The 23,324-nt window shown below is 39.1% G+C and overlaps 1 protein-coding gene across 3 annotated transcripts in view; it reads right to left on the bottom strand.

Annotated features, from left to right (window-relative positions):
- Positions 1–666: 666 nt before the first annotated feature.
- The window catches only part of LOC114030683 (serine/threonine-protein kinase N2), a 170,643-nt gene continuing 147,985 nt past the window's right edge, over positions 667–23,324 (bottom strand). For 2 of the 3 annotated variants that reach the window (XM_027845537.1, XM_027845546.1), the window contains exons 17-22: positions 23,134–23,196; positions 22,073–22,149; positions 16,633–16,775; positions 3,260–3,367; positions 2,149–2,229; positions 667–2,057 (exon numbers count right to left, since the gene is read on the bottom strand). In XM_027845537.1, the coding sequence (XP_027701338.1) occupies positions 1,854–2,057; positions 2,149–2,229; positions 3,260–3,367; positions 16,633–16,775; positions 22,073–22,149; positions 23,134–23,196 (676 nt within the window). In that variant the 3' untranslated portion in view covers positions 667–1,853. The remainder of the gene's footprint in view (positions 2,058–2,148; positions 2,230–3,259; positions 3,368–16,632; positions 16,776–22,072; positions 22,150–23,133; positions 23,197–23,324) is intronic. The other variant, XM_027845556.1, reaches the window with a different exon arrangement.

The following is a 23,324-nucleotide window of genomic DNA, read 5'->3' as shown; positions in this document are numbered from 1 at the left end:
TAGTGAGAAAGCATTTGGAATTCTGAGGAACAAACCCAACATGCCCTTGCTGGCCCTCCTCTTTGGATGGTCTCATGAGCTCTATATAATCATCACTTTGTGAGTGTCAAAGGGCATGAATGGGAACGTCAAGGATCTTGGGGATTAACGCTGCTCTGAAGAGGACAAACCAGAAGTGACTGACAGCGGACAGCTGTAAGGTTCTTGAAACACTCACAGATACCTTGAGCTCAGTTCTTTGTAACTCAGTGTGCTTTCATTTTTCCCTATAGGATTTAAACATGAATTCTCTTTCAGAGGGGAGCTTGCTTATTGCAATTACATGGTCAACACGGTCCAGGTTAGCCGACGGCTTGCTGTTGGTGAGGTATGACGATCCTATGCAGCTGAGCCAGAAACATGAGCTATCTATATGTATATAGACAGATCTATATTCTAGATGCTAACTGGGGGAAAAAATATCAGAGTCACAGACAAGGAAAAAGGCTCTAGGCAAGTAGAAACTCTTAGTTGGCAAAGTGACTTTCCTGTAGCAACACTAAGATAACCCAAAACAGGCCCTCTCAATCTCAACTGTTATATAAAAATATTTGGTCGAATTACTTTGAGACTTTTGAGGTACAGTTCTTTAGTGTTATAATAGGTTAATAAAATATACATACACTGTTTTATCAAAAATATTTATACATTCTGTTACATATTGCTTTTTATCCTCAGTAACTGCCAATATAAAATCTGGATTCAGTGGCCTACAATGTATACAAATGTACTTCACGTAAATGCTGGAGTCGGCGTCTGCGTGGCCACTGTGCCAAAGTAACAAAGTGGTACAATTAAATAACAAGCCTAGAACGCTGAATAGATTACAACTTGCACATATACATGTTCACGGCATGTATACACTGACAGTCCCCGGGGTGTAAAAGTGATACATTAATACAGCAGATACAAGAGAACTAGGATGCTAAATCGAGGGTGGGTCTTTTTTAAAAAGGTCGTCTGTTCACTGACTTTGGGAAGTCGTGACTGAAAATCCATGAGGATCTAGGCTTTGGGAATGCGTGCAGTAAACACAGTATCTCAATCCAGACTGACCAGAAGCACTCCTTTCTTTACTTTCTTAATAAATGCTGGTGTTCTGTTTGTTTCAGCAATGCTTAACAAACAAGAAGCTGTTTGGCAACTTGTCCATATGATTATGGAAGCACTTATACGGTTGGTAAAGATAAGGCATTAAAAACATTTTCTCCTAATAAATATAGAAAATTTACAAAAGAAGGCATCAATTCATTCCGTTATTTTCGAACTCAGCACCCACAATGTGTACAAGCTGCAAATGACACTTCTGGATAATCTTACAGTAATTCCTTTAAAATATAACAGCATTTGCCTTATTCAGATAGAATCTTGTTAAGGTTGAGTATCACTAGCATCCCAAGCTTTATTCTGAAAACACAGTGGAACGAAGTAAACTGGTTATCTGTCCTAGATCCCAAACTGGTCTTCCTTCCACTTAAGGCAAGCATATGACAAAGGTATCCACTGTAGAAGAGGAAGGAAAAAAAAGACAACATGGATCCAAGGGTGTCCACCTGTGAAGGATGTTTATGTGGCCTGTATTCAGCTTAAACCCCACCAAAACTGTTTCCAGTGCACAGATTAAAAATGGAAATACATTGCAAGAGGCCACTCTTCAAGAAAGATATTAGACTAGTATTTTAAAACAAATCTTCATGTGATTTCAGAAAATCAGAAGCTACTGGTGGCACAGAGAGCAAGTGGAGGGCTGCTATTCGGCTAAAGAGGTCTGTCGTCTCCAGAGTCATTCTGCTAGTTTCACAGTGTCTTGGAACTTAACACCAATCAGCAATGTAGTCGAAATCTCGAAACATTTCTTGCTCCTCTTCTGAAAGTATCCTTGGTTCCCGAGGTGGGGTCAGAATAGGTGCTTCTGAGGTAAATTCATCATCAAAATTACTCACATCCTCGCGTCCTCTGATGGTCGGAACAAATGGTGGCTTTACTTTCTTGGCCAGCAAAGCATTCCAATCAATTAGCTGTTTCACAGAACAAAGAACAACAGACACCTTGAGTTTCCTACTATGACTGCCTAAATGGGATTAACAGCCCCCTTGATTTGCTGCTTACCCGGAAAAATGGGTGTTTTTTGACATCCTCTGCATCTTTCTCACCAGCTCCCAGGCGCCGTTCTGGATTTCTTCTCAGCAGCTAATAGGACAAACACAAAAGTTGTCAAATTAAAACTAGCTTCTTTCACTGGTAAGATTCCCTGAGACTGTCTCTAGCTCTCCCTCCTTCTAAAAAGGACTCTCCATTCTCAAGGGGTCTAGTTTGACAGCAGACATCATTAAGAAGCCAACTCTTTACTGAATATAACCTTTCTTTAGACAATGCTAAATTCTAACCACATACAAGGTCATACATGTTAAGTATATGTGTAGGTAACCTGGAAAGGGGACCACCAGATGATTTTTCTTTTCTTTTTTTTTGGTGAGGCAATTGGGGTTAAGTGACTTGCCCAGGGTCACACAGCTAGTAAGTGTCATGTGTCTGAGACTGGTCTTGAACTCATGTCCTCCTGACTTCAAGGCCAGAGCTCTATCCACTGCCCCACCTAGCTGCCCCAACCAGATGATTCTTTCTATCACGGATGTAGAGGTCTCTTGATAGTATTATCACTGTCTCTCTATTAAGTCTGAAATGCATAAATATATTTTCACTTAATTCATGTTTAGTAATCATATCTGATAAGGTACATTTGTGACTTTTTTTTTTTTTTGGGCAGTTGGGGTTAAGTGACTTGACCAGGGTCACACAGCTAAGTATGTGTCAAGTGTTTGGTCTGAGATCAGATTTGAACTCAGGTCCTCCTGACTTCAGGGCCGGTGCTCTACCCACTGCGCCACCTTGCTGCCCCGTGACTTCTTGAACTAGTGGATACTCTGGGGTTGGATTAGATGGCTGTCAAGGGTCCAACTCTCAACTTCTGTGATTAAGGGTGAGTTGCTTAGTTTAATCTGGACAAAATTCCCAGTCTGGTAATTTTTATCCACTCTTGGAAGTTCTGATAATCCCAAGAACTGGTGGAAGTGTCTGTAAAATCTGCTTATACTAAATGTGGTCCTATGTTAATTATTTGTAATGATGCATGTATGTGTACAGGGGATAAGGATAGTATAAATAAGTTGAATGCTGCAGTAGTTTGCTTAAAAACAGGTCTGATTTAAGGGGCTCTTACCCTCCTCATTATGGAGATGGCTTCTGTAGACAAGAATCTCGGGTACCTTACTTCATCATTCACAATACTGTCGAAAACCTCTTCTTCATCATCCCCAGGAAAGGGAGACTTAGAAAAGAAAAGGAAAGAGAAGCAGAGCAGAGCGAGCCTTCGGTGAGTTAAAATGACTTCGTGGGCTACAAGGGCTGCCATTACTTGAAGCTTGGCTTCCTTATCGCCGCACCTCAGAGGGGCACAACCAGGAAATGAGAAAAAAGGCAATGACAAAGATCCACTAACGTTGTCACATTCAGAGCCAATTTAATCTTATTCTATACACAATTCTAATATGCTTGGTTATCTTGTTTCTAAGTTGATGCAGATTCAAAATAGCAAATTAGAGGGAAGCTGCTCTATTCACATGACAAGTTATAGATGACAGGCAAAACTATGAAAAGCAGGCCTGAAAACACAAGTCACAGTCATTGCTGGTGATTCATTGTACTAGGGAGAGGCACAAGAACAGGTATTCACAACTTCAGAAAGGTTACCTTTGTTCAGTATATTCTTTTTAAGACTGCAGGGAGAGAGGCACAATGGTGTGGTGGGCAGAGAAACAGTCTTGGAATTTGAGTCCTACCTCTGACATTTACTAGTCACTGGGTTTAATGTCTCAATGCCCTCAGGAGGCTCTCTAATGCTCTAAGTTGGAAAAGCAGATGCCAATCTGCATTGGTGGAGGGAGTTTCTTCATCAAGAATTCCCTATGTTGATGAATAACAGATTTATTCTGTCTACACCTTCACTCTCCAAAAAGGCAGAGAACTTTGTAATTTATTTAGAAAGATATTCATCAAAGAAGGTCAAATTAAAAAAAAAAGTTTTAGAGTTCAGAAAGATAAGAACTCAGGTATTCACAAGTCTCCTTAAGAGTTCTAGATAACAGAATTTGGTTTTGAAGTCTGGAGGCTAGGAACAGGGACAGGAGTGGAATACAGGCTGGACTGGGCCCTTCTACAAAATGGAGGCTCCAGGAGCAACTCCTCAAGAGGAGGAGGTCAAGGAGAAGAAGAAGGAGATCACAGCTCTTAGAAAGGGTCATTCCATGCTGACAAGGCCACAGGGTGAAGTTGGATGTTCTATCTAAGCCGAGGAGGCCCTGGGTGCAGATGAGACAGCATCAGGGAAAGAAGGTAATAGTCCCACTGTACCCTACCCTCGTCAGACCTGATCTAGTGTATTTGTGTCCCATTCTGGGCACTACAGCTTAAGGAGGAGAGTAATAAACTAGAGTGTGCGCACAGAAGGGCAACCAGGATAACGAAGGGCGTGGAGTCCACTTCACACAAGGGTTGGCTTGGAGACTGGGGATATTTAGACTGGAGAAGAAAAGCCTCAGATGAGACACAATGTCACGGGGACAGAGAATTAGATCTTCCTGGCTCCAGAGCAGAGGGTAGGAATTTAGGTAACCACCAGAAATGTCCCAAAGTGGAATGAGAGGCCTTGAGAAGTGGCCAGGTTTCCCCCTTCCTTAGGCCTTTAGGTGGAGGTGAAATACTCACTTGTTGATTATGTCATAGTGGGATTTCTTTCAGGTATGGCTTAGACTAGATGGCTGTCAAGGTCCCTGCCAACTCTCAGATTCTGTGATTCAGGGCTAATTGCTCAGTTTAATCAGGAAACAATTGCCAGTCTGGTACCTTCATGCTCATTTGGCATGAGGAAAAGAAAGATCTGCTACTTTTTCATCTACTGCTAGAATTCTGCCAATCCTAAGACTGGTAGAAGTACATAAAAAATAAACACATGCCAAATCTGGTCAGATATTAATTATTGGTAATGATATGTGTGGGGTAGGGTGGGGTACGTATAGTAAAAATACACTGAATGCTACAAGTTCATTTTAATGAATAGGTTCAACCTTCATTTTTTTTTTTTTTTACCAGAACTACAAAAAAAAAAAAAAAAATGACCATGATTTTTTTTCAGTGACTGCTGTGATATAATAAAACAGGATAATTTAATTTTCTCTTCAGATATTTTTCCTTAACTATCATCTTCTAGGTATTAATGAATAACAAAATGGAAAAAAAGTCAGTTCATAAGCAATTAAGAGCTAAATGTATAACTCAATTGCTTAGAGGCATCTGCTTCTAGTAGTTACTGTCCAGCCTGGCCACTACCAGACCCTGGAGTCATTCAGAAATAGTTGTTGTTCGTTCTTCGTTTCTGAAGAGGACCAATGACATCACAGGGTGATGTCTTGACTTGCCTGTGAACTGGATTTAAGTGAGGCAGAGCTGCACAAAAGTCATCAGCCTCGCTCTCTCTTCCAGTAATCAGAGAGTCCAGTGGCAAGATGAGAAGTCAGAATGACGGGCAATGCCCAGGAGGCAGTGGATGAGACCTTGGCATATCTGATGTCTGACCAAGCTCTAAGTGCTCCACAATGCCTACTTCAGCTGCCTTCATGGCCACTGGAACAACTCTTCTCATCTGTTCATTCTACCTGGAGAAGTCCTCATGTGCTTGGGGTAGACACTCCCCTAACTCATTAATGGGTTTAAGGCCTGGTGGATACCCTTAACTTGGTTTACCCTGCCTACTGAGGTGGCTTTACTGAGGTATGGCTGCTGTGCATGCAGTTCTGAAGCCTGCAGGAGAATAACCAGGGCAGGAATACTTCTGGTCCCTCTGAACCAGCAGACTTGGTTCCCAGCTGGCTAACAGGGACTGAGTCCAGTTGCAGCCCACTGGAACTCCAACCACAGCAAGCCCACAGGTGTGTTGTTGCTCAGACCCAAATCCAGGTCAAGAACTTGTAGAGCTGAGACCAGGAGGACAGAGATCAGATTTTGCCCTGGCTCAGACCATTCTGGGAGCAATGAAAGCCTGCAGATCCCTAGCCTGAGCTGTTCCTGAGATCTCAGAATAACACAATACTCAGTACCACAAGAAAGCTATATTAGGACTATCCTAGACATTCACTCAAGAAGTGTTCAAGCCTGGCCCTAACATAAAATCTAACATTAGGAAGTGGGCTAGAAGAATGAACAACAACAACAAAAAAAGAATCCCATCATAAAAAGTTATTAAGGTGACGAGGACCCTCAAGATACAAATCTAGAAGGATTCCAAATAATTTGTAAGGTAAGCCTCAAAGGAATACACAACATGGGCACAAGCTGAACTAGAATTTCTAGAAGAGATGAAGAATTTAAAAAAAAAAAAGGATTAAAAGTATTTTATGATAAATCAAAATGCTAAAGGAAAAAATTGAAAAAGAAATGATAATTATGAAAAGAAAGAATTAGACAAGGAATTACTAGCTTGACACAAGAAGTATAATACTTGACCTAAGAAACAAACTCCCTGAAAACTAGAATGGACCAAATAAAAACTATGACTCCATGAAAATACTCCATGAAATAACAAAAAAATATTAAAACAAAATCAAAAGACTAAAAATATAGAAAAAAAGATATAAGTTATCTCACAAGAAAAACAACTGACCTGGAATACAGATCAAGGGGAAAAAGATTTAAGAATCTCTGGATTATCTGAACACTACGACAGACTGAAAAAAAGAACTCAGACATCTTATTTCAAGAAATCTTAAAAGAAAACTGTCCAGATTTCTTAGAACTAGAGGACAAAGTGGAAATAGAAAGAATACATCAGTAACTTCCTGGAGAAAAAAAAAAAAAAGGAAAACTCCTAGGAACATTATAGTGCAAATCCAGAGCTTCTAAGTCAGAAACAATGATGCAAGCAGTGAGAAGGAAAGAATTCATGTGATAAGGAGCTACAGTCATGACTGGACAAAATTTAGCACCCATCACTGTAAAGAAGAGCTTAGAATATGCTAGTCTGTAAAGCAAAGGATACAGGATTTCAACCAAAAATAACGTATACAACAATATGAACTATAAATCCTTTTGGGGGAAAAGAAGTGACCTTTAGTGAAATAAAGGATTTCTAAGCATTCCTGATGAAAGGATCAAAACTGCATTGAAACTTTAAAGTGTAAACAGGAGTTATAAGAAACATGAAAAGGTAAACATAAATGCACAATTATAACAGACTAAACAAAGATAAATTTTTACATTTTAATATGGGGAGATAATATATATATCATTTCCCCCCTCAACCCTCACAGCATCAGGGATCACAGAATCTAATTAAACACAGGACTTGAAAGTGATTCTGTCAGGTTTTGATGATCTAAAAAGAAGAACTGAAACAGCACGGAGGGAGTAAAAAGGGAGAGGAAGGATGGGGAAAATTATATCAAATCAGGGTACACAAATAAAAGTCTACATAAATAAAAAAGAAGGGATGGGGGGCAGTGGGTGACACCTGAACCTCACTCTCATCTGAACTGGTCAAAAGAGGGAAGACAGAGTAGGGATTAGTCTTATACAAAACAAACTGTAACTAGGGATATACAAAAATATTTATAGTAGCTCTTCTGCTGGTTGCAAAAAACTAGAAAGGGGGTGTTGGTCAATTTGGAAATGGTTGAACAAGTTACAGTATAAAGTATATATATAAAAAGTGTGTGTGTGTGTATATATATATGTATGTATATATATATATATATATATGAAAGTATATATAAAGGTGATGAAATGACATGTTTTAAGAAATGAAAGGGCAATTTCAGAGAAACCTAAGAATACTTATATGATTTGAAAGATCAGAATAATAACTTACACAATGACAACAATATTGCAAAGCGAAACAACCTTGAAAGACTTAGGAACTCTGATCAGTGCAATGGGATTCCAGGACTCATGATGAAAGAATCTTACCCATCAGGTTCTGATTAAGAGGTGATGAACTTAGAATGCAGACACAGACAAAGACACACTCACACACCCACCCCCACACACATATTTGTAACAGAGGTTTTCTTTTTCTTTCTTTCTCAATGGGGGTGGTGAGAAGTGGGTAGAAAAAAAGGTAGATAGATTTTTGTTGATTGAAAAAAATATATTTTAAAAATTCACATACCTCATCATTAAAAAAAGTAAAAAACTAATGAGCCACATATCTACTTTCTTATTTCTAAACAATCTTTAGAATAAATCTACAAACATATCCAGGGCATCTTTGATGAAGGTTTAAGAACAGAAGCTTTTACAAACCATGTTTTAAAGCAGATTATACTTTTACAGTTATAAAATTTACTGAAAAGTATAAGAAAATACAAAAATTTACTGTACTTATTGCATGCTACAAAAAAAAAATTTCATGCAGTTAGGAGAGAAAAACACTTTCATAAAGGCTGGATTTGAACTCAGGTCTTGACTCTAGGCCCTCCAGAGAGTCACACAACCATGTCAACTGGGTTCAATACACAACTCTTTCATCCAATTTTACTGGGCCCTCACTGCTCTACAGTAATCCTTTAGTCTTCTCTGATCAATTTTCCATTACATCCTCAGCAGAAGCTATTCTAAACTCTGACCTTTCTCCACTGAGGATTTTGCATCCTCCACAAAGCTGCCAAAGTGATTTTCCTAAAGGGCAGTTGTGACCCTGTGACCTCTACTCAAACTTCAATGGCTCCCTATTGACCCCAGGATCAAATCCAAAGTCCTCTGTCTGACATATCTCCCAATCCTCTGCCTTAGGACTTGCCCAAACTGGAACCCTCTTCATCCTATCTCTCTGGTTTCTTGGCTTCCTTCAACACTCTGCTCGAATCCCACCTTTTGCAGGGGGTCCTTCCAGGTTCTTCTGCTGCTCTTCAGATGATGGCACCCATCTATTCTACACAACCTCCATCCAGTTGTTTACATGTCTCCCACCAACACGTGAGCTCCCTGAGAGCTGGCACCATTTCTTACTTTTCTTATGGTCCTCACTGCTTAGCACAATGCCTGGCATATGGTGACGACTTAACCAATGCTTCTTGACTGACTCCTTAATTGAGAAAATAGAGGCCTTGCATTACAACTTTCCTCCTTCACACCTCAGAATCCCTCTTCATTCTCCATTCTCTCTTCTTTTTGTTCTTGTCTAAATGAAAAAGCTTTATCCTTTCTAAGGTAATCTTTCCATGGGTACTCTTTAAAAAAAATTCAATTTAATTTTTGGTTCCAAATTCTCTCCTTCCCACCTATGGAAGCTAGGTGGCAAGTAGACAGAATGCTGGGCCTGGAGTGAGGAAGACTTGAGTTCAAATCTAGCCTTAGACATTTACTAGCTGTGTGACAGCTGAGCAAGTCACTAATCCTGTTTGCCTCAGTTTCCTCAACTGTAAAATGGGGATAATATTAGAACCTACCTTTCAAGGTTGGTGTGAAGATCAAATGAGATATTTATAAAGTGCTTGGCACACAGCAGACACTTATTAAGTCTTATTAAACAAGCTTGTTACAAATATGTAGTTGAGCAAAACAAAATTTCCTCATTAGCCATGTCCAAAAAAAAAAAAAAAAAAGCTTCAACCCATACTGAGTCCATTAGCTCTTTTTCTGGAGGTGGATAGTATGTTCATTATGAGATCTCTGGAACTGTGGTTTGTGTTGATCAGCGTTCCAAAGTCTTTCAAAATTTTTATCTTCACAGTTATTTTCACAGTTGTCTTTACAGTTATATTTACTTTACAGTTATTAAATTGTATAAATTATTATTAAAGTTGTTCTGATTCTGCTCATTTCACTCAGCATTAATTAATACAAGTCTTCCCAGGTTTTTCTAAAGCTACCCCCTTCATAATTTCTTACAAAACAACAGCATCCCAACACATACATATAACTGTTCAGCCATTCCCCAACTGATGGGCATCCTCTCAGTTTCCAATTTTTTGCCACCAAGAAAAGAACTCTATAAACAATTTTGTATATGTGAGTCCTTTTCCTCTTCCTTTAATCTCTTTGGGGTATAGACTTAGTAGTATTGCTATGTCACACAGCATGGTTTAAAAGTTTTTTGAATATAGTTCTAAAATGATTTCTAGAATGGCTGGACTAATTCACACTCTATTCAAGAGTACACTAAAATATTTGTTTTCTCACACCCCCTCCAGCATTTATTATTTTCCTTTTTTGTCAATATTGCCAATCTGATGTGTGTGGGGTGGTACCTCCAGAGTTGTTTTAATTTGCATTTCTCTAATTATTAGAATTTAGAACATTTCTTCCTTATGGCTACCGACAAGTTGGATTTCTTCTTCTGAAAACTGCCTGTGTATACCCTCTGACCAATGGGGGAAGATGGGTCTTATTCTTAAAAATCTGAATCAGTTCCCTATATATGAAAGCTTTATCAGAGAAACTTGATGCAAAGATTTTTCCTCAATTTCCTACTTCTAACATTAACTGCACTGATTTTGTCTCTGCCAATTTTCTATAAATCTTATGCAATCAGAACTGTCCATTTTACCTCCTGTGAACCTTCCTATCCTGTTTGGTCATGAGCTCTTCTCTACCCACAGGCCACTTCTCCATGCTCCTCTAAATTGTTTGTGCTCTCACCTTTTATGTCTAAATCATGTATTCACATGGAGCTTGTCTCTGTACATGGTGTGAGGTGTTGGTCAATAGCTACTTTCTGCCATACTGTTTTCCAGTTTTCACTGAATGGTAAGTTCTTTTTTTTTTGTTTTTCTTATTTTTTAGGCAATTGGGGTTAAGTGACTTGCCCAGGGTCACACAGCTAGTAAGTGTCAAATGTTTGTTCTGAGGGCAGATTTGAACTCAGGTCCTTCTGACTTCAGGGCCAGTGCTCTATCCACTGCGCCACCTAGCTGCCCCTGAATGGTAAGTTCTTGCCTTAATAGTTGGAATCTTTGGGTCTTTCAAACACTAGGCTACTGAGCTTGCTTGCTTCTGTATATTGTGTACCTTATCTGTTCTACTGATCAACCTTTCTACTTCTTGTAGTACCAAATTGTTTTAATAATTTTGGCTTTGTAGTACAGTCTGGGATCTGGTACAGCCAGGCCTCCTTCCCTCCCACTTTTTCCCCCATTAATTTCCTTGATATTCTTGACATTTTGTCCCTCTTCCAAGTATACTCTTGTTCCCATACCCTCCTGTCTTCTAGGTAGCTTGCTCTTCCCCCGATATGATCAGTCTTTTTTTTTTTCCGCCCATCTTCCATCTCTTCTGATTCTCCTTCCCTGCCCTGCCTATACAGTTTGCTCATCTGTATAATGAAGGAATGGGAATACCTCTTGCTCTTCATGGCCACTTTCAGACTTTCTATCTACCTCTAATCACTCAGTAACCTTTCTTCCTTTGAGGTTCACTTTATCCAAATTATTCACTTGTTAAAGATTCTGGTGATTTATCTACAATAGGACAGTATTCCTCCCTTTTCTTTTTTTGGGTAATATGTCCCCCCCCCCCAATACATGTAAACATTTTTTTTTAAGGTTTTGAGCTCCAAATTCTCCCTCTCTCTCCTTTTCTTCCCCCCTCCCTGAGATGGTAAGCAATCTGATACGTTACACATGTGCAGCATGAGAAAGATATTTCCACATTGCTCATTTTGTGGAAGAAAACTTGAACTAAAAAAAAGAAAAAAAAAGAAAAAAAAGTGAAAAACAGTATGCTTCAGTCTGTATTCAGACACCATCTATTCCTACTTTTTCAAGAACTCCCTTTCCTGGCTCACCAACCTCCCTTGCTACTCCAACTTCTAACCCCTCCATTATGTTCCTTCACACACCCTCACCTCCCAGTTTTTCAGTCTATTCAGCTATTATGACCTCTTCCATGCCATTTCAGGGGGAGTCAGGAGGGTGGTAACACCAATGATCTTGTCTCCACCCACAAGTGCTCGATTTCCATGAGATTTCTTTATACGATTATGATTTCCTATTGTTCTCTCTACCTTATTCCCCTCCTAAAACTTTTTTTTTAAATGTCTTCTATTCCATATGACTTCCATTCCCTCTACTCCTCAGTCATTTGCCAGCCTAATGTCCCTGCTCTGGCCATATTTTCCTTTCTTCCTAATCTCAACCACTTCGTGTATGACAGTTTATCTCCCAACTATCTATCTTATCCTCTCAAATCTTTTGCTTTTTTATCCTATCACTGGTCATGCTTGGTCACCCCATACTCTCATCAACCATGTTTTCTGCTTCAAATCATATGCTGCTAAACAGAGACATAAGAAATCATGCAATTGTGCTTACTGGGTCCATTACGCATTTATGTTCTCTAATCTCAAGTGGGTCCTCCATGCACCAAGGCAACCCTTGCACCTCCTCCTTAATTGATTCTCTGTCCCACTCCCCACAGTATCTATCTCAAACTATCTCCTCTTCTCAAGCCTCCACAGCAATCTCTCACCCTTCTCTCAGCTGAAGACCTTGATTTGGATTAGCAAAGTCATTCACTCTGGGCTTCCTCTTCCCTCCTCCTCCCTAGCTACTTCCCTATTCCTATCTTAACTCCAGTTTCTGGGGAAGAGATGGGCTTTCCAATACATATACCCTTCATTCCATCCCTTCTGCCTTCCCAGCAGACACACTGTCCCCAATATCATCTCACCTCTCTCTAATCTTTAGCCTCTTCTTATCTAATTAGTTCTTTCCCTGTTACCTATAAATATGCCTGACTCTCCTCTACCCTTAAAAGTTCATTAGCTCTTAGGATTCTCATCTCTCTTGCATCTCTTCTCCCTTTCTTATTCAACAAGCTCCTTGATACCGTCTACATTCAGAGTCTCCATTTGCTCTCTCTCTTCCGCTCTCTGCTGGCAGTATTCCAATCTCACTCAACAGAAAGTATTCTCTCCATAGTTAAAAACAATTTCAGCTGCCCAAATTAATGGTCTCTTCTCAATCTGAATCTTTCTTGACCTCTCTTCACTTAGTACAGCACCTAGAACAGGAACATAGTATGTACTTGTGGATTGCCTAGACAAGATGACCTTTGAGGTCTCTTTCCAAAAGCTTTAGGCCTATGCTAGGTCTTCTTAGATCCTAACAAATTCACTTGCCCGTGCTATTATGCCAAGTCACTATTCTTGCCCGCTTTTGCTGCCCAAAGGTTTCTTTATTTCCTACTCACTTATCAATTCCTTTAAATCTGGCTTCTGGCCCTACCCCTTGAATGAAATTTCTCTCTCCAAGGTAATCAACAATCTCAACTGCTGAACCCAATAGCCTCAGTCAGTCAGGCCTCATTTCGCTTGGTTTCTGCCACAGTTACTGAGGCTGCTGATTATTCGCTCCTCTCTTGGCTACCAGACATTGTGCTCATGCTCTCTCTTTGTTCTTCCATGTGGCTCTATACTCTGTTTCATTCTCTCTGTTGGCTCATCCTTCTTCTGTCTACTAAAGGGAGCCTGTCTTGGTCAGCTCTTTAACTCTTACGGGTTCAGTCAGCATCCCTATGCACACCACCCCCAAATCTCTCTCTCTTGACCAACTCTCTCTAGGATTCCAGTCCCGTATCACTGTCTATTGGCATCCTCTATGTGAATGTCACACAGGCAGTTCACAAACTCTACATGTCTAAGACATAACTAATTTTCTTGCAAAGCCCCTCAAGTCAAGGGAAGACCAGGTACAGGACCACTCCTTCTACCTTGTTGATGGTACTAGCCAGCATTTTTCTAGTCACTCAAGGTTGCAACCTTGGAATCACCCTGTGACTCTTCCCTCTCCCTTAACCCTTACATCTAATCAGCTGCTGAAGCATGTTGAACATCCATGACATCTTTTGCACTCTTCCCTTTCCTTTAAGTTTAGGCCCTTATTACTTCTTGTTGGGGCAGCTAGGTGGTGCAGTAGATAGAGCACTGGCCCTGAAGTCAGGAGGACCTAAGTTCAAATCTGACACTTACTAGCGTGTGTGACTCTGGGGCAAGTCACTTAACCCCCAATTGCCTAAAAATTAAAAAAACCAAACCTTATTACTTCTTGTCCGGATTACTGCCACAGTCTTCTAATTGCTCTCCCTATACCTAATCTCCCCACCTCTTGAATCTATCCTGTACTCAAATTCCGAGCTGATATTGCTAAAAAACAGTTCTGACATGTCACCCACCCCCAATGGCCTTTAGGATGAAACACAAATGGTAAATTTAAAGCTGTCTACAGTCTGAGTCCCATTTATCTTTCCTTCATTATTTCTTGTTACTTCCTTTTACATACTTTCCATTCTACATGAAGTGGCCCACTACTACAGCTGTTCTCCATGAAGGACGTTACTCTCCTCCCCTCCCTATACCTTTGTACAAGGCACACTGCCTTTTCAAGTCTCAAATGCACTCACTTTTCAGTTCCCCCTTGCAAAGTCCCTAGTTTCTTTCCAAGCAAATCCTACAAAGGAAGTGCCACCTCCTACAAAAGGCCTTCCCTTATACCTTCCTGCCCTCCCTTCCCTGCAGTGATTAGCAATCTCTCCCTTTTAAAATTATCTTCTATATAATTTATGTTGTATTTACTTTAGAAAATAATTGTACTTTATTTACTTATGAAAATGTATCTCCTCAGTAGAATGCAGGAAGTTTAGATTTTCTGACCTTGTACATAGTAGAAATAAATATTTACTTAATTTAAGTAAGCCCTGGAACATGAATAGAGCCTCCTAAATGAGATATATAATCACTAAAGAATTCTATGCTGACAATTCTCAAATCTATAATCTCGTATCTCCAGCTGTTTTTGAACTGGATGTCCAGTAGACATCCCCCTAAAATCTTCCTCCACCCCCAACATTCCCCATTACTGTATTTTTGCTTTGTTTTGTTTTGTTTTTTAATGGGGCAATGGGGTTAAGTGACTTGCTCAGGGTCACACAGCTAGTGAGTGTTATGTGTCTGAGGCCAGATTTGAACTCAGGTCCTCCTGACTCCAAGGCCAGAGCTCTACCCACTGCACCCCCTAGCTGCCCCGCCTATTACTGTAGCTTCACCATCCTCCCAGTCCCTCAATCTCGCAAGCTGGGAGTCATCACCAACTCCTCACCATCTCTCACCCCAGATCCAAGCTGTTGCCAAGTCCTGTCAATTTCAACACTGCAATATCTCTTGGATATACCTCCTTCTCTTCTCTGACACTGCCACCCATCTGGTGCAGGCCCTCATCACGTCTGGATTACTGCAATAGCCTGTTGATGGGTCTACCTACCTCCAGTCTCTCCCCACTTTAACCCATCCTCCATTCGACCACTGAAGTGATTTTACTAAAAACGAAGCTCTGACCTTAGTCAACCCCTCTCCCCTTAATAAACCCCACTGGGTCCCCAGGATCACATATAAAATGCTCTGTTTGGGATTCAAAGCCCTCCATCACCTGGCCCCTTCCTACCTGTCCAGTCTTACATCTTACTCCTGAGGCGTCCTCTTCAATCCAGTGACGCTGGCCTCCTGGATTTTGAACAAGACCCTCTATCTCTTGGCTCTGGGCATTTTCTCTGACCATCCCCCAGGTCTGGAATGTTTTCCCTCCTCAGTTCCTACCACTGCCTTCCCTGGCTTCCTATAAATTCCACCTATAATCCTATCTTCTATAAGAAGCCTTTCCCAATCCCCCTCAATTCCAGTGCCTTCTCTTCTCTCTCTTAATTATTTCCTATTTACCTTTCATATAGTTTGTTTGTATATATTTGTTGCCTCCTCCATCAGGTTAGGAGTTCCCTGAGGGCAGGGACTGTCTTGCCTTTTTTTGTGTTCCCAGTGCTTAGCACAGTGCCTGCCACACAGCAGACATTTAAAATAAATGTTTATCGATTGACTAATCATACTTAATAATAAGTGAATGAAGAATGACTGCAGTCTGGACTATGATAAGTAGTAGGCTGTAGAGTCATAGAAGTGGTTTACTAGTACATAGGAATGGACAAATGAATTAAACCCAGAATTGATTAGGAGGGAAAAGGGTTGGACTGCATTTCAGGAACTGATCAATTTTTAAAAATTACTCCAACCCCTACTGATAGGAACTAAAGAACCATGACAGAAAAGTTCACCTAACCAACTTTAAAATAAAAATTTATGACATGATAAGGTACTGGGATTTTATAGTTTTACAAATTTAGGACATCTTGCACTTAGAAATAGCAAGAGTGTCTATGTGTACATGAAATTTTAAGAAATGTAAAATCTATAAAAGACAGAAAAGAATTACTTTGTGAGTTTTTTTGTCTTAAGGTTGACTTTCTGATTTGGAGGACAGCTAGTGTTCATTTCTGATGAAGGCTTTTCAATTAGTTCTGCTGCTTATCTGCTGCCAGGCCTTGCTTGCTCTATTCTCAGTGTCCTATGCAAAGACCATGGCAGGCATCAAAAGCGTTAGAGGTAATTGTGGTGAGCTTTGAATAGGTATGGAAGCTAATTTCTCATTTTTTGCTAAAGCACCTAAGCTTTTTGGTTGCACTCTCTTTTCTACCCAGGACACATTATTGACCACTGCTTACCTCTCCAACCAGCATCTCGTATACAAGCACACCAAGCCCCCACCAGTCCACAGCTCTTGTGTAAGATGTTTCAGTCAAGACTTCTGGAGCTAGAAATTCTGGAGTGCCACAAAATGTGCTTGTTCTGTCTCCAAAGCCCATTCCTGAAAAACAGAAAAACCAAATCATTTCTTAGGTACTTCATATGTTCTTTTTTTCCCCTCTAGAGCTAACATAAAAACTAGGAAGATTGGCAACTTCCTAAATAAAAAATATATGAGGAGATGCTAAACTCACATATCACTTTGGTCCTTCTCCCAGCATACCCCTGCCTTATCATTTTCTGATGAGTAGTAAGAGTGCACAGAGTGGTGATTTGGCTAAATATATAACAGCCAACTCAATCCAAAATAAATAAATAAAATAAATTCAATCCAAAATAATTTTAGCTGTTAAAATTATTTTCTATTCTCAGCATTCTTTTGTACTAATTTCATAATGGACTATTACTTTTTCTTCCTTCTTCTAGGAATATATATAATGTGACTAGAAAACTAGATGGAAAAAATTCCATAGAAAAAGTTAATAAGAGTAAAAACCCACAATCTAGATAGTGAGTTTCTAGATAATCAAGTGTTGGCCAAGGTTATAAATACAAATTTGTCATGTAATACGAGAACATCATTTAGTACAATTAATTTTCAATGTGCCTATTCCTATAATTAATACATGTAATCATCAAATGTATGTTGTACAAGTTAGTGATATTATTAAGTGAACAAGCATTTATTATAGAATAGATATTTCCAAAAGGCTGAAAATCTCTTATATTATTATTTTTAAAAAGCAAGTAAAACTTCATGAATTCCTTAAATAGTTAAATAGGGCATAAGGAAATATCTACATTTGACAAATAAACTCTCCATACACATTTGATGCTTCAAGTAACCTGGCAAAAATCAGGAAGTCATTTAATAGAATAGGGGGAAAAAAATCAGGTCTCCTGCTTCTCATTCTGATGTCCTGTTCACTACTACAACAAATTTTTATATATTACTTTCAAGGCATAATAAAGTATTCTTTTGTTTTGACTATTTTCATCAACAGTAAAAACTGTGCCTACATTTTTATATAGTTTTTTTGGCGGGGGGAGAGGGGGAGAGTGGAGAGAACATGAACCTGTAGTCTCATCAGAATAATGTGCTCTCAGTGTAGATCAGCAGCTGACTCAGCAGCTCCTACTCAGAAAGTCTACTAGGGGACTTGCGGTGGGCCCCAGAGGCAGGCCATGAATTTGTTATGTCACAGCTAGCTTTCCTTTTATATGTTGTCCATGTATATTTTGTCAGAGCACAGTTATTATAGTTCATTCATCCAAGGGAAGCTGAAGGACAGCTCACTTAACTTGGAAGTATTTTAAATCTTATCTGCTATGTCCCTTGTCAATGCCACAGGCAAGAAAATATATTTGATGTGTCCATACCCACTAGCCATTATTTCCACTGATTACATTCAAACTGCATCTCTAACCCCAAATGTATTAAATAAAAAACCTCACCCTTGATATTTTCCTTTCCAATGAGTAGAGGGGTCAACTACTTTGACCACTGAGATGCTATTTGCAAAATGCTTTGCAAACCTTAAAGTATAATGTAAATGTTGGTTATCACCATTAAATAAAAACCATTAAGAGATAAGAGAAGCACAGGTGAATCCAGAAAATCTGGGTTCCAGGCCCACTTCTGACACATCCCGGCTGTAAGACCCTGGGCAAGTCATTTGGGCCTCTCAGGGCCTCAAGCAGCTCTCTAAGGCTGTAAATTTGCCAAGAAGTCACCAACCTTCACTGGTAAAGGGACCTCCCTTATATATACCAGTGAAATCCCCTAGATCAAGCTCAAAGAAATTAAAAAATCAAAGTAAGAAACAAAAGAAAAAACCAGACCAGTGCTAGACAGCCCCTTCCCACTTGGAAAGGAACTATGGTGGTGTGGTGAAGAGGAAGGACTGAATTAGTTAACAAATAGCTCTGGGACAGTCTATCAATATTAACTTAAACCTGAGCACTTTTATCTAAGAGGGAGCTCTCTGGCAAGATGGCCAATGAACTGACATATTATTAGAACAACTAAATCAAATCAAGATGTATCTTCTTGAAATAAAAAATAAAAACAGAAGAAAAAAGGAATGTGAAACAAAAAGAAGGCACATTCACAGTTAAGAGATAATCAAAGAGTAGGCAGAACTGTTCTCAAACGGCCAAAGGCAAGAAGAGACACCAGGGTATAGATTTTCTGATCACTGTCTCTTGCAGTGATAATAAGCAGTAAGATCACCAAGATAACTGCAGCTTACATTCCAGCATCTGTTGGAGAGGATAAAAAGGTAGAAAAATGCTGTATGAAGAATTTGACAAGCTCTCCCAAAAAAGTCAATGATTTTGACATTCGGCACCTTAACTATGAAGGTGGGCATAGGGGAAGATGGTGACGAGCATAATGGAAACTGTGGCTCAGGTCTGAGAAATCGAGGAGGTTAAAGGACTACTGATTGCTTATAAATCTCAGACCTATTCAGCAATTTATAATCCTAAGAGTCGCTTGGGGCACTGAAAGGCTTACTAACTCGGTCCATTCTTATATAGGAAGAAGAGAGTCAATTAATGCTGGATACAACAAGCAACAAGAAGTGCAAAACCCATAAAATGCTTTAGCTAGCAAAGAGCATGATGCAACAGAAAGAAAACTGGATTCAACTTCAGAAGAACTGGGTGTGAATCCCACCTCTATTACTCTTTGTGGCCTTGGGCAATACACTTGGCTTGTCTGGCCTCAATTTCTTCATCTGTAAAATGAAGAGTTCGGGCTTGATGGCTTCCACTCTGTCCTCTATCTCTAAACCTATAAGCCTGGGATTCTTTGCCAAGCACAGGGGTGTGGCAGGAAAAGGCAGTAACAATGGTTTGGAAGACAAATTCACGCGACATTACAAGGAGGACGGAGGAAAACTGTGAACAAGATCAAGGTACGGAGTGAGATCCAAGTGAGCATCATCAGACCCAATGAGTAGGCTCTGTCAGCGTCTTTAACAAGGATCTCTTTTGAGTATCTCATGGGCTGTCAGATTCTACCTGAGCCAGGCAGGGTGAGTGGACCAGAATACCTCACAGTGGGGAGAACCACTCTGGGCAGCGACACAACCCTGGAAGTAGTTACATGCTATCTCAGGGCATCGAAGAATCCAGAAAGGATACAAAAGGCTGCAGGCCATGTTACAAATGGGGAAAAAAAAGGCAAATGAAAAACCTTCACTACCCACCATTCTACAGAAAGATACTTTCTTACCTTTATGAGAATAACTTAAACATCAAGGATATCATTAGTGAAAATGAGAAATGGAAATAGAAAGACTGTCATAAATGACTCTACTCGCAGGCCACATCTTTATAGTCAGAGCTGACTGAAAGGTACAAAGAATCTAAGATCCCACTGTTTTTCTAAGCACAAAAAATACCATCTTCTGCAAAGAATAAAAACAAATCTTAAGCTTTGAGTGTTTTTTTTTTAAAACAAGGCATCATTCATATTTACGTTAAGATCACACAAGAGTTTTTAATAAATGCAAGTAACAGACACATCTGTTTATTAATATGAACATGTGAATAACTGATTGCTGACATCAAACAAGGCAAGGTATCTGACACCATACTGGAGAGCAGCAAGGTCCAAATGGATAAGACATTATTACCGAGTGCTGGCCAGACTGCTCTAATGCTTCTGTTTGTGGATGGTAGTGAGCTGACTACATCAAGACCCAGAATGTTAAGAGGGCCACACTCAGGAGACCGCTTTAACAATCCATACAGGGAGAACCAAATGAACGAAAAATACCTGTTGTCTAGCCTATTATGTATAGCTAGAAGACCATTCCCCTGAGTGAACATATTAATACATATATCTGGGACAGACACTGCAGGTGACTAATGAGCAGTGCTCAGAATTGAAGAGGAAGAAGGAAATGGCTGGATAACATCTGAAAAAAAACTGCATAGTAGCAAACAGTTAATATTTATATAAAGAACTTTAAAGTTTACAAAGTACTTTATACATATTATCTCCTTTGATGCTAGGCCCTGTAAAGTAACTTTCACCTTGCATTTAGAAATGATTCCTGCACCTAGAACCAGGCCTCTACATACCACTTCCTGGCCATTCCCACAACATTCCTGCACCCCTAAATCTCCACTTCTCAACTCCTGTTTATGTAATGTTTTTCTCAATTAGAAGTTTCTTAAGGGTGGAGACTGTCATGTTTGCTTATATTTCTATCCTCAGTGCTTAATGCCAGTGCCTAGCATACAGGAAACATTTAATAAACCATTTCTCTATGTAGCTATCTATCAATCTCCTAGTTTTAACAACCCTAGGCTACTGCCTAGCACAAAGGCCCATTTTTTTTTTCCCCAACAGAAATGCTTTCCTGACAATGTCATATGTTTGTGAATTTAGGAATGCTCAATCACGGAAGAATCAAACTTTGTGTAAAGCGAAGTACCATGGAGAGATGCATAATGCCGATAAATAGGCTATGGTGTGTTTCCAAAGATGACCATATAAGTTCACAAGGAAGAGATAACATTGAGGAAATGGATGACAGGAAAATGAAAGAGGCTAGTCATGTGGCAAGAACAAAAGAGAGCAGATGAACAGCTAGTTTTCTACTTGTATCCATAAAATGTACAAAGATTTAAAGGAAGGATTCTAGTACGTTAAGTAGACACTGAAGAAAATCTGTGGAAAACACAAACAAAAATATAGAAGGAATGAGAAAGTATGAAGAGACTGCAAATTACACTAATGGAAGCAGTACCCACATTGATAAGATCAGAGATTCACTGAATTAGTGAATTTAGAAGAAACTGATTTTTATGTATCTCTAAGTAAGGTACTGAGCCTTCATAATGCTTTTTGTACAATGCTTAACAGGGACAGGATCAATTAGCTTATTGGCGCTTTTCTATAAAGACAATTAGCGTATGAAGAGAATGCTCGTCTCCCATGATGATATCCAGCAAATTCAAGTGTTCAATCATGTCAATGTAAGACATTAAGGAGTCATCATGGAGCTGAAGGAATACTGAAATAGGAATAAGAAACCCGTATTTCAGATAAGGCTTGGCCCCTATGACACTGAACAAATCATTCAACCTCTTTCCAAATCTTCCAGTATTCAGATGTGGAGGATTGGATCTGATTACCCTTCAAGTCCCTTTCATCTCTGAACTTTTGTGAAATTCATAATAATATGATAATTAAAATATGTGGACAATTCAAAGGATTTTTAATAGAGAAAAAAGTAAGTACCTGAAACATACCTTCCCTTTCACAAGCAATATTGGTAACTACCAAAATACAAAGGAACAATGAGGCTTTGAAAAATAACTTCAATAAAAGTAAATTACCTTCTTTGCAAAGACCAAAATCAGCAATTTTCACAAAGCCCTCTGTATCTAGCAACAAGTTATCTAACTTCAAATCTCTATGTGGGGAAAAAAAGAAATGAAAAGAAATTAAAATTAATGTAATGAAATGAATATATAATCTGGTTTAAAAAATAAATTCCTTCACTAATAAATGGCCAAATATCCTCTTTATCAAGTATAGGTTTTCCAAGTTCTGATTTAGGGTTTAAATCCTCTATTGAAGATTTTTATTTTTTTCATCTCCTTTTGGCAATACGTACTGCTTTGCTTGCAAATATGATAAATGAGAATTCAGTTTTTCCTGTTATGGTAGGAAAAAAAGACCACACTCAAGGAAGGAGGGTTTTATCACTTAAGAAAACAAAATTAAAATAAGGAACCCCAGTGCCATAAAACCTCATCAAAATCTGCCTTCTTTCATTTAGAATTTGTGACTTCAACCTGAGCAAAGTTTAACTTTGCATTATGTAGGAAGGAAGGATTTGCCAAGTTAATAAGTAGTCTAAGGTGTGGAAAGCATCTTTTAGCTACTTGAGAGAACATATGTTTTACAAGGATATTACCACAGTCCTTTTATTGATGCTAATCATAAACTGATTCTTATCTAGGTCCAGACTCTCTATTTAGGAATACCTCCTTGGCACTTAGTTTGAATTATGGATTTATTTGAAAGGAGTGAGATTCTTAATGTAAATGAGCTACTCCATAAATTTTATTGGTCTTTCTCTACCTTGGTCTAGGCAAGTTTACTTTAATACCTTATTTGAAAGGGAAATATCAAGCACAATCTACATTTGTGACAGTCTGGGTTGAACTATCCTGAGCTCTTTTAATTAGGAAGAAAGAAAAACATCAGGGGAAAAAAATGTTATTTTCAAGAAAAACTTGCCATCTTCATTTTGAAGTGCTGTATTAGCTCCTTGGAAGGGCTAACATACACATTTGCATAAATCATATACTAAATACCATAAAAATATGAAAAGTCTAACTAGCTTTAACTTCCTGTTCAAACCCATCCCGGGAACATAAAATTTACTTACCTATAAACAATTTTGTGCTCATGTAAATATTGCAATCCAAGAACTACACATGCAGCATAAAATCTGTTTAAAGAATTAAAGCAAAACAGATTTAACACATTTCACAGATTTTTGGTTTTGATTTATAACATTCTGCTTTGAAGACACTAAATCTTTTAGCTTTCAGTGAAGAGCAGACAATTGGTAGACAG

Source organism: Vombatus ursinus, unplaced genomic scaffold (assembly GCF_900497805.2).
Source record: "Vombatus ursinus unplaced genomic scaffold, bare-nosed wombat genome assembly UNPS02005264.1, whole genome shotgun sequence".
Lineage (NCBI taxonomy): Eukaryota > Metazoa > Chordata > Mammalia > Diprotodontia > Vombatidae > Vombatus > Vombatus ursinus.
Note: the sequence above shows the minus strand (reverse complement) of the source record. Positions and strands in the feature narration are given on the sequence as shown.